The 15661-nt window shown below is 36.9% G+C and overlaps 1 protein-coding gene across 3 annotated transcripts in view; it reads right to left on the bottom strand.

Moving 5' to 3' along the window:
- The window catches only part of esf1 (ESF1, nucleolar pre-rRNA processing protein, homolog (S. cerevisiae)), a 95242-nt gene that overhangs the window by 44932 nt on the left and 34649 nt on the right, over positions 1 to 15661 (bottom strand). For all 3 annotated transcript variants that reach the window (XM_069931806.1, XM_069931808.1, XM_069931807.1), the window contains exons 7-9: positions 6497 to 6611; positions 2466 to 2628; positions 1861 to 2013 (exon numbers count right to left, since the gene is read on the bottom strand). In XM_069931806.1, the coding sequence (XP_069787907.1) occupies positions 1861 to 2013; positions 2466 to 2628; positions 6497 to 6611 (431 nt within the window). The remainder of the gene's footprint in view (positions 1 to 1860; positions 2014 to 2465; positions 2629 to 6496; positions 6612 to 15661) is intronic.

The following is a 15661-nucleotide window of genomic DNA, read 5'->3' as shown; positions in this document are numbered from 1 at the left end:
ACCTTTCTGGAACTTTGTCAACATATTCTTAAAATTAAACTTCCAGTGGACCCATCAATATTTTTGTTAAGTAATATTACAAAGATTTGTTTGGAATTAAGATTAAATAAATTTCAAAAAGCATTTCTGAGATTACCATTGTGAGAAAATATTTTGCGATTTCTTGGAAAAATTATATACATTTGAATTTACATAGAGGGCACACAGAATTGAGATCTTGTGTACCATTGGAAAAAATAACATGTAATTTATGAGATAGTTATCTTTTTTTTTAAATTGGAAAATTTGGAGCCCTTATTTGGACTACATAGGTTTAAAATTTTTTGAATATTTCAGTCTTGTTGTGGTGGAAATGGTAATTGTCTATGTTATTGTAGTTTACATCTTTTTTTCTTTTTTTTGGTTTTTTTTGGGGGTGGAATCAGGTAAGGGGTATGTAAGGGGGAAGGTTACATTGATTAAAGGGTGGGATAGTGGGGGTTTTTGTTTCTTTTTGCGTTATATACCATGTACATTTATTAACATTATATATTATGTATAAATCATTTTATTAACTCTATGTATTATGGTTTTAAAATTTTAAATAAGATATTTAAAAAATAAAGGTGGTATGTGAGTGGAAAGGGAATCACTGCTCTTGACCCAATTGTTAATGAAATATTTTGCTTGAGAAAAATTGTCATCGGGCCATTTCCTTTGGAGTTATGAAACTGTGCACATAACGAGTCAATGAGGTACGATTCCACCCACATACCACCTTAAGCCATCCCTTACTAATCACAGAGCAACTATGGCATAGGGAATACTTAAAGAGGTATGTGAGTGCAAAGAAAAAGGTTGAGAACCACTGCTCTAGAATGTCTTTTGCGTACCTCAAATTAATAGTAAGTATGGAACATTTGGAGGGTTCAAGGTATATTGTCAACCACTCAAGCATAAAACCAAGTTTATTTAAATTGGCAACTGTGATGGAAAATCAAAAGGATTTGAAATTAATTGCATTTGGAAAATTTTGCAATAATCAAATTAATACATTTACTATTTATCACAGTAAAAAGAAACAATCATATTTAATTTTTATTTGTTTAATAATTCTTTGCCAAGTTTTTAGTCGTATAGGTTTGCAGAATTGATGGAATGTTTCCACCCTCCTATCCCCCAGAGAAACGATGGGCATGACATAGTTCCTTTTTCATCAAGTAGTTTTGGCAATGGTAAAAGTATCAAGATTAAATTGTGTCCTCTTCTTAAAATGTATTCTTTATATATTAAAAACCATAATGTTTGACTTTTGTTCAAGTGTTCCCTGTTTCCCAGCATTCTGCCTTTCTTCATTTGAAATTTGAATTATTTCAAAGTCTCTCCCCACCCCCGCCACCCACCCCCAACCTTCTCCAGTTTGAAAACATTTCTAGAACTTGTCTTTGCCAATCTTTGAACTTTAATGCATTTTGCCAACCCTTCAGGAACCCATGCTTACATTCAGAAATTCCTTCTTTAACTCAATTTTATGCTTAATCCTCCAAAACTCTCCTTGAAACTTATTGTTCTGACAGTTTTGGTGTTCCCTGCATTATATTTGCATGATTCATTTCTTGCCTCTGATGTGGTTGGGACATTTTGTTTCAACTATGAACAGAACTACACATATTCAAGTTAATCTTGCTGAAAAATAGAATCACTAAATAACCATAAATTCTTAATAGTGTGGCAACTGAAAACTCCCTTTGCATTGTCACAAGATAGGTAGGACGTGCAGGGAAGAAACCTTCAAAGAAACAAAATGGGTCATGTTAACATCAAACTATGCAATTATTCCATTTTGCAAACAAGTCTACAAATCACAATAAAATTACTTACCTGGAACCCAGGTGATCTCCATTTCTATATCTTTATTTTTTTCTTCCTTTCCTTGTATTGTTCTCAGCAGCTCTCTATATTTTGAAATCACTTCATCATCCTTTTGGGTCTTAACTGCCATTTTACTTTCTGTTGCACATTTTTCATCTTCGTCTACAAGTAAGCAAATTCTTTTTTTAATTGTCTATTTTCCAAATAGAACAATTCAGTGGACTGAATTCAACACTTCTAAGAAATATGGACTGTGAAATAAATTAAACTCAACTGTATATATGCCTGTCAATGACCAGTTTACAAATTGATCTTTTCGATTCAGTGCCATCAAGTATTCCACAACCAAAGTGAGAAAAATGTGAATTCAAAGAACAGATGAAGTAGCTTGCAGAAAAATTAATGCATCCTGCTTTTATGTGCATTTTAACAGTCACAACCCAGATGTTCAGGCACAATTACACTTTTTTTTTTAAAAATCACAGATCACAACAGTCCTCAATTTAGTATATTTCTGTAATTTCTTAGAACTAGAGGGTAGTCACAGAGAACAAGAAATATACAAACAAGGGTCAAATCGTAGAAGTGGGAAAAATCAAAAATTCTAAACTTACCTTGTTGTGACTCCTCTTGTATCACAATATCTACCACATCATCTTCGTCACTTGAAGAAGCCAAGTATGCTTTGAAATCAATCTCCCTAATCTCATCCTTTTTGAAACATCTTTTCAGTGTAGCAACACGCTCATGATCAGTTTCATCCCATGTTAGCTCTGGCTAAAATTTACAAGTAATAAACAGAAAATTGCTCGATGTAATGCTGCAAAATATCAATCTTTATGTAAAGAAACCAATATAGGAACTATACGCAGTTTTGACATATCACAGAAATGAAGAAAGTCTTAGCAAACCCAATGTTCAATATATTTGAGATTGTTTCAATTCCCCATCCCATTCCTATATTCCTCTATTTGGCTTTCCAGTGCTACAATAAACGTCAGCACAAATTTCTTTCATTTTAATAAAATCCTTTCACTTATGTGCTTTGAAACTTCCAGTTTAAATTTTAAGGTTAACAACATGACTTTCATACAAGCACCTGATGTACAGCCAATCACCCACGCTGAGTCTATGCCCATTGGTTTTGAATTGTTAAGTCAATAAAGTAGCCTTTGATATCTATCCTGACAAGCTATCTCAAAAATTAAATTTCAGATGCTGGACATCTGAAAAGAAAATGCAGGAAACACTCAACAGATTAGGCAGGACAGAGAGGGATAAAGAGGAAGATTTTATTCCCACCCAACTCCCTCACACCCCCCCCCCCAAACAATTAGCTGCCATTGAGAGGTCTTCCTTCCTCCTGAAGCACACCTTTCCCTCCATGATTTTAACAGAGATCTTGTCCACATCTCACCCACTCTTCTGATTTCACCCTTTCTCTTGGATGGAGCAAGGATGGATCTTCCCTGGTCATCCTTACCCATCACTCACCATTTTAAAATATCATCCATCATAATTTCTGATGCCTTCAAAGAGATTCCATTAACAGACATCTTTCCCTCCTCTTGCAACATTTCTTCTTTCAAGACTCTTCTACCTCCACCAACTAATTCCCTCCTACATATGCATCTGCAAATGCAACACTTTTTTCATTGTTTCCATTCCCACCATCCAAGGGCTTATTGCCTTGCACTTCTTCCAATATGGTGTGTTGCATTTGGTGTTCACAATCTAGTCTCCTTTATGTACAGGAAACAAAACACAGATTGGTCAAGTATTTTGTGGAGCATCTGCATTCAGTCTGCAGAAATAAACCAAGCTTCATTTTACCTGCCATATTAATTTGCCATCATGCATTGGCCCATTTGTCTGTGGCCTCCTCAAAAAGTCTGGCCTACAGACAAATGTATGGAGTTATAGAACACATCTTTCATATGGGCAGCTGTATCCTTCAGACTCCGTATCAAATACTCTAAAAGGTAACTCTCATTATTTGTCTATATCAGAAAAGGGCACATCATCCATTTGTCATATTGGCTCAGTTTTTCTCTCTCCAATAATAGTTTGAACTGCTTAGCACATCCTGCAGCCTTGTATTTCACAACTCTGAACCTCAACAACTTTGGCAGATACATGACTGAAAGGATTCTATCAGGATGCATAACTGTGGTGTGCAGGAATTGTTCCACCCAAGACCACAAGAGAGTTGCAAATGCTGCTCAGACCATCACCTAAACACCCCCCAGCGACTCCATCTACACTTCCCACTGCCTCAGAAAAGCTATCAACATAATAATAGTCTCATCCCACACCAGCCATATTCCCTTCTCCCTCCTTCGTCAGAAAGAAGATTCATGAGTGTGAGATCAGGCACAACCAGTTTCAGGGCAGTTTCTTTCCTGCTTTTCTCAGATCCTGAATGAACTTCACACAAGTAAAATAATGTTTTATGTGCTGTTCTAACTCATCTTTCTCTGTAACTCTGCACTCAACTGTGTTTTTACCACAGAATCAAATATGGGTTGATTAGCTGGACTGGTTGCAAAATAAACTTTCTCACAGTATCTTTTTTTTTAATTTAAATTTTTTATTTTTCACACCATAAATCACAATAGCCATGATATACACTTTTTCTTTTCCACACATTTACAGTGACTTTTTCTCCCTCCCCCCTCCCTCCTCCCAAGCCATCCCCCCACCCCCCCCCCCCCCCTCATCCATTTTAGGTATACAATCTAGTCAGACAATGTTGTCATTCAACAAAAATACACCAGAAATTCTACTGAGTCCATTCTTTTCTTTCCTTCTCCTTCCATCAACTTAGGTAATGTTTGTTCCCGGTAGGTTTTCGCTATTGTATTTAATGTAAGGCTCCCATACTTGTTCGAATATTTCAATATTATTTCTTAAACTATATGTATCTTGATACCTGTTGAATTTCAATTGTCTCTCTAACTACCCTCATTTTGTTTATTTCAATGAACTAATAGCCTTGCTCCTCCCCAACTGCATACATTGACAAGATCAGCTCATTAACAGCTTAACCTCACCCTCTCGAGAACATTGTCCTCTTCACCCCACCACCACTCTCCCCCACCCCCCCCCCAAACTCCCTGCAGTTTCTTTCTTTCCCAGTTCTGAAAACACCAACTCCATTTCTCTTTCGAAGATGTTGCTTGGCCTGCTGAACGTTTCTAGCTCTCTGTTTTTATTCAAGAGGTGGTGGTGCTGGCTGAGAGAGGGTGGCAAACGCTTTATCCCACCTGAAGTTAGAAGCATTGAATGAAGAGCTTGAGCCCTTCATGAAAGTTTGGAAAAAAGTTGGCAGGTGTCAAGTTGGTTACACTTCATCAGAAGTGGCCAGTTCTGACACAAACCGGAAAAGGACGTCGCACAAAATTATGGCTTGAGATCTGAAAGCTGTAATCTCCTCGTCAAAAGAGGAGCTGCAGTTCTTCAAGGTTACAATAGACTCTTAATTCTGTTCCAGCAAAGTCCAAAAACACAGAGTGGGTCTGTGTGACGGAATTAAAGTGTTGGGCACATGAAAGCTCAGTGCTGATTGCTTGAGGATTGAACAGAGGTGATCTGCAACCTGTTTACTCAATCTGCATTTGATTTATCTAGTGCGGACAAGTTCAAGTTGTGAACACCAAGTGCTGTACACAAAACTGGAAGCAATACAAGTGAATAGTTGTTTCACCTTTTACATCATTCAGTTTTGGTCTCGTGCTTTTGTTCTCTTCATCACTCCTTCTATAGAGCCTGTTATTAAAATTATGATGCCTTTGTTTTAATTGTACCTGTTCTCTGTAACACTGTATTTTGCCCTTCTATTTTATAATGAACTATCCATCATGCCCAATCATGGACTGACTTGCTTCAATACATTTTTCACTGAATCTCAGTACACACAATAATAAATGATTCAAAATTCTTTCCAACTTAAAACATTTTCAATTCTAATGTTTTATCAATGTTTTTGAATTCTAGAAATAGAGTAAAAACCATAAACTCTGTTGCTTCCTTCACAGTTATTATCAGACATGTCCAGTGTTTCTATCATTTCTGCTTAAAGAATGTGTGGGAAATTAAATGCCAGTCAATCAATGACTATGAAGGAATGAGAAAAAAGAACAGTTGGACTATGTGCTCTGCTGTGAATTTGTCTCCAAACCAGACAAGACAATTTAGAGATAAAACATCAATGGAACATCTAAATTATTCTGCAAAAATTGAACTCTGAATGAGATATTCAACATTTAAAAATTTGGAAAAGGAGACAAGACTTTCAGAGGAATTACCATTAAATCCATTTCCTCACATTTCTCAAGAAACAAATTTCTTGGCATATCAAAAAGATAAAATAAAATCTGCCGAGCTATTCTTTATTTTTCATCTGGACTACATTACATAATTATGCTGATACAGATGTTTTTATAAAAACGTGTTTAAATAGATGCAAGCAGGACCACAAAGAGCACACATTTCATATAGTTTTAACTGTTACCATACACACGTTTACTTTCTGAAACTAATTTGCTTTTTTATAAATTCCAAGTTAAGTTTATGAATTGGATGATTTGTTGTACATAGATGGTCCATGTTATTTATAAGATTACTGACAAATGCTTTAAATTACCTTGGAGAAGCTGAGTGCTGTTGAAGTGAAATACTTTGGTGTGTATGCTGCCAAATCCACATCTGCAGTCACATCCTTGGGCTCGTCTTCAAATGTTAATTCATCTGGAATAAACCTGGATTACAATATAAACCCATGCAAGCCATATTATTCTTCCATTCCTTATTAATACTCTAACTACAGCAATTATAATAGTGCTTTAGGTGCCAATTTTTTTTTTAAGTTCAAAATCTATCAGCAATTAGATTTAGGTTAGTTCATAGAATTTCTTTAAGCTACAGGCTATTCAATAACTATCAGCACAGCCATTGATACTGAAACTAAAAGAAAATACGTATTTCTGATAATTGTTGATTCCCCTTTCAAAATATCAGCTTCAATTAACTGATATGTGTCAAATAAAGCCAAAGAGAAGTGCATCAGTTATCATAAATTGTTTATTTGATCCACATTTTCAAGTGGTCCACCAACTTTCCAGGCTCAACAAAATAATTGTCACCTGGGAAACCAAAGTAGATCAACATTGCCATCATACATAATGGATAGAAAGTTTTTGGAGGGATATGGGCCAAATTCAAGGAAATGGGACTCGCTTCGGTTGATAACTTCATTGGCATCGACAAATTAACAAATTTTCTGACAAAACCATTTCAGAGGTCCTTTCCTGGAGCTATCATACAAATGTCATTGTGAAGAGAGCACGTCAGAACCCCACTTCCTCAGCAATTTGCAGAGATTCAGTGTGCCATTGGAATCAGAATATATTGTCATCAACATGCCACAATATTACTGGTAATTGTTTTGTAACAGCATTACTATGCAAACATTTATAAAACCATCTAACAAAATAAACAGAAATAGTGCAAGAAATAGTCCAATCAATCTCTTTTCACTTCTCCAAGTTCATTGGTATCAGGCAGTTCTTATACTGTGCACAGAATTCAACATTTATAATTTCCACCAGGATCTGGTGCTTAAAGTTAAATGGTTACCATTCAGGAACGTTCTTATTGGTTTCAGAGAGATATTTGTTGCTTGTTGGATATACACAAACTGATTTCTTTCAATCAGTCACTTCAGTGCCTTGCCGAAGAAACTTGCCCCATCATGGGTTTTCCAAATGATAACTTCGTCTTCAGGTCACCACAGAGTTCCTCTTGTTTCCCTTATTTCAGGAGAAACACTCTACCCATCCATTTCCTCTTGTAAAGACTCCAAGGGTTTTGAACAGGGTGAACTCAGAACTCACAACCTGTCTTCAAAATGGGGTTTTTCAAGAAGCCTGCCAGCTTGCCATTTTGTAGCCTCAACGGTTGTTGTAGAACTGACTTCTGTTTGTGAAGTGTAACCTGAACTAAACCCTCATAATCACTTTCTTTTAAAGACATATTTTACCCATAAATCTTCTAACATATCCTGTAACAGTAGAGTCTGTGGTTCATTGTTCATTCAGGAATCTGATGGCAGAGAGGAAGAAGCTGTCCTTGTGCCACTGAGTGAAGGCATGGCCTGGGTGGTGAGGGTCCTTGAGGATCGAGGTTGCTTTCTTAAGACACCACCTCATGTAAATCTCCTCAGTGGAGTGAAGACTGATGCCAGTTGTGCCGCAGGCCAAGTTAACAACCCTCTGGAGATTTTTTTCTTGTCCTGAGTCTTGGCACCTACATACCAGGTAGTGATGCAAACAGCCAGAATTCTCTGCTTGGTATACCTGTAGAAGCTTTTGAGAGTCTTTGGCGACATTCCAAATCTCCTCAAATTTCTTACAAAGTATAGCTATTGGCAGGCCTTCTTCATGAGTACATCAACATGGAGGCTCCAAACAGAGCCTCACAGATGCTGGCACCCATGAATTTTGAAGTTTTTCACCCTCTCCACTGCGAACCCTTCGATTAAGTCTGGTTCATGTTCTCCTGATTTCCTCCTGAAATCCACAATCAATCTCCTTGTTTTTGCTATCATTGAGTGCAGGGTTGTTATTGTGACACCACTCAATGAGCTGACCTATCTATCTCCTTCCTGTTTGCTTCCTCATTGCTGCCTGTGATTCTGCCAACAACCACAGCGTCATCGGCAAATTTGTAGATAACATTTGAGTTGTGACTTGCCACAGTCATGAGTGCAGAGTGAATAGAGCAGTGGGGTAAGCATGCATCCTTAAGGTGCACTTATGTTGATTGCCAGTGAAATGGATGGAAAAAGGAAGTGCTGCCAGAGCTGCTGTCACTGCAGTGCTCTCGACGGTGCGGACCAGCGGAGAGCGGGAAGCAGGGTCATAATACTTCCACAGGATCCAACCACCCAATACAACGGCTATCAGCTCTGTACAGGCTTTAAATGGCCTGTCAATGGAGCCGATGATGGTTTTATTTAAAAATACTGCAACTGTGGGGTCTGCACCCAAGATAGCAGTGCTGAGGTTCAGCAAAAGGCACGAGAGATTGCAGACTCGGAAGAGGCAGAGGACTGGAGCAGGGCACCAGAAAACGAGACCATCCTGTTGGAGAATGAAAAGCAGAGGAGGCAACTCATAAGATGGTGACCTCAGTGGCGGATCAGGGCTCTAAGGCTGAAGAGCACATAGGCAGCGGGCTGCTCCTGACCTGAGGAGAGGAACCCACGCAGCCTGTGGACTGCTAACGAATGCGGTCGAGGGATTCACACTGGGCTGCAGACTGTTGGAGATTGACTCAAGACTGGCTGAATGGGTACATACTCTGCTAATCTGTTTGCTAATAGTTTAGCTATTATCTTATAATCTGTGTTAAGTAATGATATTGTTCTATATGACGCTGGTGTGAGTGGATCTTTCCCTTGCTTTAGTATTACTGTAATTATTGCTGTTTTACATGAATCTGGTAAGCTTTGCGTTTTATCAATCTGGTTGATTACTTCCAGGAAGGGCGGAATTAATAAGTCTTTAAATGTTTTATAGAATTCTATTGGGAATCCATCCTCTCCTGGTGTCTTATTATTTGGTAATTTTTTTATTATCTCTTGTATTTCTACTATTCCAAATGGCTCTGTTAATTTATTTTGTTCCTCTATTTGTAGTTTTGGTAGTTCAATTTTAGTTAGAAATTCATCTATTTTCCCTTCTTTTTCAGTTCGGTATAATTGTTCATAGAATTCTCTAAAGTTTTCCTTAATTTCTTTTGGATTATATGTAATTTGTCTTTTTTCCTTGATGCTAATACCATTTTCTTAGCTTGTTCTGTCTTAAGCTGCCATGCTAGGATTTTGTGCGTTTTTTCACCTAGTTCATAATATTTCTGTTTTGTCTTCATTATATTTTTCTCCACCTTATATATTTGTAGTGTTTCATATTTTATTTTTTTATCCGCCAATTCTCTTCTTTTAGTGATATCTTCTTTCATTACTAATTCTTTTTCTATATTTACTATTTCCCTTTCCAACTGCTCTGTTTCCTGATTATAGTCCTTCTTCATCTTGGTTACATAACTTGTTATTTGCCCTCTAATGAATGCTTTCATTGCATCCCATAGTATAAACTTATCTTCCACTGATTCCGTATTTATTTCAAAATACATTTTAATTTGTTTTTCAATAAATTCTCTAAAATCCTGCCTTTTAAGTAACATGGGGTTTAATCTCCATCTATACATTCTTGGAGGGATGTCCTCTAACTTTACTGTCAATATTAAGGGTGAATGGTCCGATAGTATTCTAGCTTTATATTCTGTTTTTTTTACTCTATCTTGCATACGAGCTGATAACAAAAATAGGTCTATTCTTGAGTATGTTTTATGTCTAGCCGAGTAATATGAATATTCCTTTTCCTTTGGGTGTTGTTTCCTCCATATATCCAAAAGTTCCATTTCTTCTATCGATTTAATTATAAATTTGGTTACTTTGTTCTTTCTGTTAATTTTTTTCCCAGTTTTGTCCATATTTGAATACAAATTCAGGTTGAAATCCCCTCCTATTAATATGTTCCCTTGTGTATCTGCTATCTTCAAAAAGATATCTTGCATAAACTTTTGATCTTCTTCGTTAGGTGAATATACATTGAGTAGATTCCAAAACTCTGAATATATCTGACATTTTATCATTACATATCTCCCTGCTGGATCTATTATTTCCTCTTCTATTTTAAATGGCACATTTTTACTAATTAATATAGCTACTCCTCTTGCTTTTGAATTATACGATGCTGCTGTTACATGTCCTACCCAATCTCTCTTTAATTTCTTACGCTCCAATTCAGTTAAATGTGTTTCTTGCACAAATGCTATATCAATTTTTTCTTTTTTCAGTAAATTTAGCAGTTTCTTCCTTTTAATTTGGTTATGTATTCCATTAATATTTAAAGTCATATAGTTCAACGTAGCCATTTTATACTTTGTTTATCTTCCCTTTCCGTTTCTCCATCATTACCTTTCCTTCTTATCCATTTCTGTTTTCTTGTTTTGAATCCTTTATAAGACAACACTCCTAAAACATCAAACATTTTCCTTATTCTCCTATTTAAAACTTCTTTAGCCCCAATCCCCCCTTCCCCTTCTGAGTTGTCCTTTATCCCTTGTCGGACAACCACATCTCCCCTCTCCATTTGGATTTGCGAATTCACTCGCAAGCGTCAGCTGATTTTGCAGTGACCGTAACACCCCCCCACCAGACCCCCCCAGAAAAGATTTCACTTTTCATATGTGACAAAGGTCACTCTTTTAATTCCCTCCTTATTCCCTCTATTCCTTTTCCTTCCCTTATTAATTCTTGTCTATACTATCTATATTTTCTTCTAAATACGGATACATTCATGTATGCACATTATATATATATATATATATATATATATATATACACACATATATCTCTTTACCCACATACATATAAATCGTGGTCATTTTTACTCTTATTTACATGTCTTCATCTCTCTGTTTGTTTTGTAGTTGTTCTGCAAATTTCCTTGCTTCCTCTGGATCCGAGAATAGTTTTTTTTTCCATAAGATCGTTTTCGATGTTTTGAACTCCTTCCTCTTCTTCAGGAGTTCAAAACTTATGTCCTTTTAGTTTGCAGTCTTTTGTACTCTCGTTACACGTCTTCATCTCTCAGTCTATTTTGTAATTGTTCTGCAAATTTTCATGCTTCCTCTGGATCCGAGAATAGTCTGTTTTGTTGTCCTGGAATAAATATTTTCAAAACCGCTGGATGCTTTAGTATAAATTTATACCCTTTCTTCCATAAAATCGCCTTTGCTGTATTGAACTCCTTTCTCTTCTTCAGGAGTTCAAAACTTATATCTGGATAAATGAAGATTTTTTGCCCTTTGTACTCCAGTGGCTTATTGTCCTCTCTTACTTTTTCCATTGTTTTCTCCAGTACCTTTTCTCATGTAGTATATCTTAGGAATTTTACTAAAACAGATCTTGGCTTTTGTTGTGATTGTGGTTTAAAGGCCAATGCTCTATGTGCCCTTTCTATTTCCATTTCTTGCTGTAGTTCTGGACATCCTAGGATCCTAGGGATCCATTCTTTTATAAACTCTCTCATATTCTTGCCTTCTTCATCTTCCTTAAGGCCCACTATCTTTATGTTATTTCTTCTGTTATAATTTTCCATTATATCTATTTTCTGAGCTAACAGTTCTTGTGTCTCTTTAACTTTTTTATTAGATTCCTCTAATTTCTTTTTTAAGTCCTCTACCTCCATTTCTACTGCTGCTTCTCGTTCTTGCACCTTGTCCATTCTTTTTCCCATTTCTGATAAGGTCATATCTATTTTATTCATTTTCTCTTCTGTATTGTTTATTCTTCTTCTTAAATCATTAAATTCTTGCGCTTGCCATTCTTTAAATGACTCCATGTATTCTTTAATAAGAGAAAGTATATCCTTTATCTTGCCTTTCCCTTCTTCTTCTATTTCACTGTACTCTACCTCTTCCTCTTCTTCTTCCTCTGGGTTGGCCATCTGTTGTTTCTTCGTTGCCCTTTTCTTCTCTTCTTTCTTATTTTCGTTGTCTTCTATGTTCTCCTCTTGCTGCAGGTGTTCTGCAGCTGTCATTGCCGGCTGTGGAGATCGACTCCCCAGCTGGTCACCCCTCCCGTCGGTGTGTTTTTTTTCATGCGCATGCGTGGTTGCGCACTTTTACTCGGCTCATCGAGCCATTTTTATAGTCCACGTTCTACCGACCTGAGGGAGCGGGGTTCTCTCTCCACCGTGGGCCTCTTCGAACAGGTAAGACCTTTTCCCTCATCTTCCGTTGTCTTCTCTTCCTCTCTTCTTACCGTTGGTTTCGACTTTTCTTTTTTCGTCGCCATCTTCTTTCCACCTTTATATTCACTTTACTTTGATTTTTATTTTTGTGCCTTTGTGTTTTGCTTTGTTTTTTCTGACTTTTCTGGAGAGGGCTGGAGTTCACCGTTCGGCCACTACTCCATCACGTGACTCCTCCCGAATCTTGAATCTTGAGGCGGCGGCATTCTTTCCAATTTGTATTGACTGTGGTCTTCCAATTAAATTACTTACACCAGCGTTGTCTCCGCTCCATCCTCAACATTCAAACCTCTGCTTGAAGAAGTAGAGGCACTGAAGAGCTTTCTTGAGACTGTGACTTCCACAAACTTAAATTTGTTCATCCTCTCCACCTCTGATCCCCCAATGATCACTGGATATTATACCTTTGGTTTTCCTTTCCTGAAGTCAACAATCAGCTCCTCCACCTATTTGGACACATTTAATTGAATTATGGAAATATGATAAATGAGGAAATAGTGACACAGGGGAAAATTTCAGCTAAATCACCTCTATACCGGAATAAACTTTTTCCTTTTATGCTTAATAATCAACTTTTGAAAATAAGGGATCAGAAAGGAATTTAAATTGTACAAGATTGCTATGAAGCTGGTTATTTAATGTCTTTGCAAAAATAAAAGAAAAATATGAAGTTCCACACTTTTGGTTATTATTAAGTTAGAGCTTTATTATTGGATAATTTTGAATATACTTTAAGGTTGCCATGGCAGTCAAAATTTTAAATTTTGCTTTTGGAAGGTGGGAAGAAATTTTTTTTATCTGAAATGTATTCATAATTTTCATTATTACAGAATAAAATGCCTAAGTTAGATTTACATGTCTAAATTGAAGTGGGAAAATTGATCAGGAAGATTGGAGAAATATATGTAAATATAGTATGACCAAGATTGTTAATGTGACATATAGGTTAGTTCATTATAACTTCATCTTTGGCTTGGCTTCGCGGACGAAGATTTATGGAGGGGTAATGTCCACGTCAGCTGCAGGCTCGTTTGTGGCTGACAAGTCCGATGCGGGACAGGTAGACACGGTTGCAGCGGTTGCAAGGGAAAATTGGTTAGTTCGGTTTTTCCTCCTTTGCCTTTTGTCAGTGAGGTGGGCTCTGCGGTCTTCTTCAAAGGAGGTTGCTGCCCGCCGAACTGTGAGGCGCCAAGATGCATGGTTTGAGGCGATATCAGCCCACTGGCGGTGGTCAATGTGGCAGGCACCAAGAGATTTCTTTAGGCAGTCCTTGTACCTCTTCTTTGGTGCACCTCTGTCTCGGTGGCCAGTGGAGACCTCGCCATATAACACGATCTTGGGAAGGCGATGGTCCTCCATTCTGGAGATGTGACGCAGTTGGATCTTCAGCAGCGTGGATTCGATGCTGTCGGCCTCTGCCATCTCGAGTACTTCGATGTTAGAGATGAAGTCGCTCCAATGAATGTTGAGGATGGAGCGGAGACAACGCTGGTGGAAGCATTCTAGGAGCCGTAGGTGATGCCGGTAGAGGACCCATGATTCGGAGCCGAACAGGAGTGTCGGTATGACAACGGCTCTGTATACGCTAATCTTTGTGAGGTTTTTCAGTTGGTTGTTTTTCCAGACTCTTTTGTGTAGTCTTCCAAAGACGCTATTTGCCTTGGCGAGTCTGTTGTCTATCTCATTGTCGATCCTTGCATCTGATGAAATGGTGCAGCCGAGATAGGTAAACTGGTTGATCGTTTTGAGTTTTGTGTGCCCGATGGAGATGTGGGGGGGGCTGGTAGTCATGGTGGGGAGCTGGCTGATGGAGGACCTCAGTTTTCTTCAGGCTGACTTCCAGGCCAAACATTTTGGCAGTTTCCACAAAACTTGCGCAAAAAATCTGAGGCGCCTGCAAGCTCACATTAGCTATACATTTATATATATATACATTTATATATATCTATATATAGATATATATAGATATATATATATATATCTATCTATATATAGATATATATATATATATCTATATATAGATATATATAGATATATATAGATATAGATATATATATATCTACATATATATATTAATTTTTATGGGGTTTTTATATATATATATGTGTATGTATGTATATACACATACATACATATATATATATAAAAACCCCATAAAAATTAAAGAGATATAATTTAATTTCTTCAGATTTATGTTTTAGATGTCATAAGAAAGTAGGTTCTTTTCTACATTCTACTTAGTTATGTGATACAGTTCAACTTTTTTGGAGACAACTTAAGAGTTTTTAGAGAAAGTCTTTAAGACTAAATTGCCGATGGAACCAATTTATTTCTATTAAGTAATGTTAAAATGTTGATCTTGAAATTGAGATTAACTAGGTATCAAATTGCATTTCTGAGATTAATTTTAGTAAGAAAATGAAGTGATAACTTGAAAAAATTAGATTGATTTAAGTCTGCATTGATGGCATATGGAGTTGAGATCATGTATTCCATTGGAAAAAATAACATACAATTTGCGTGATTTTTTTTTCTATCGGAAAGTTTGGAGCCCTTATTTAGATTATGTGGGTTTAAAATTTTGAACTTTCTACAGCAAGTTGTGTTGGGGTTGCTCTAGTCTGTGACATTTTGGTATGTGATTGATGCTTTGGATCTCCATTTCCTTTTTCATGGAGGGTGAGGGGGTGGAGGGAGGTGTAGTAAGGTGTGGGGGGGGTTGTTATATATTCCACATGTATTTTTCTATATGAATCATTATATTCAAATGTTTTTCAATGTTTTGTGGTTTAAAAATTTTAAATAAAGTATGAAAAAACAATCAGCTCCTTGGTTTTGGTGACATTGATGTTGATGGTGCACCATTCAGCTAAGTTTTCAATCTCCATCCTGTAAGCTGACTCATCCCCTTCCTTTATACAACCCAC

This window comes from Narcine bancroftii, chromosome 4 (assembly GCF_036971445.1).
Source record: "Narcine bancroftii isolate sNarBan1 chromosome 4, sNarBan1.hap1, whole genome shotgun sequence".
NCBI lineage: Eukaryota > Metazoa > Chordata > Chondrichthyes > Torpediniformes > Narcinidae > Narcine > Narcine bancroftii.
The sequence above is the reverse complement of the archived record's forward strand: the minus strand, read 5'-3'. Positions and strand labels throughout refer to the sequence as shown.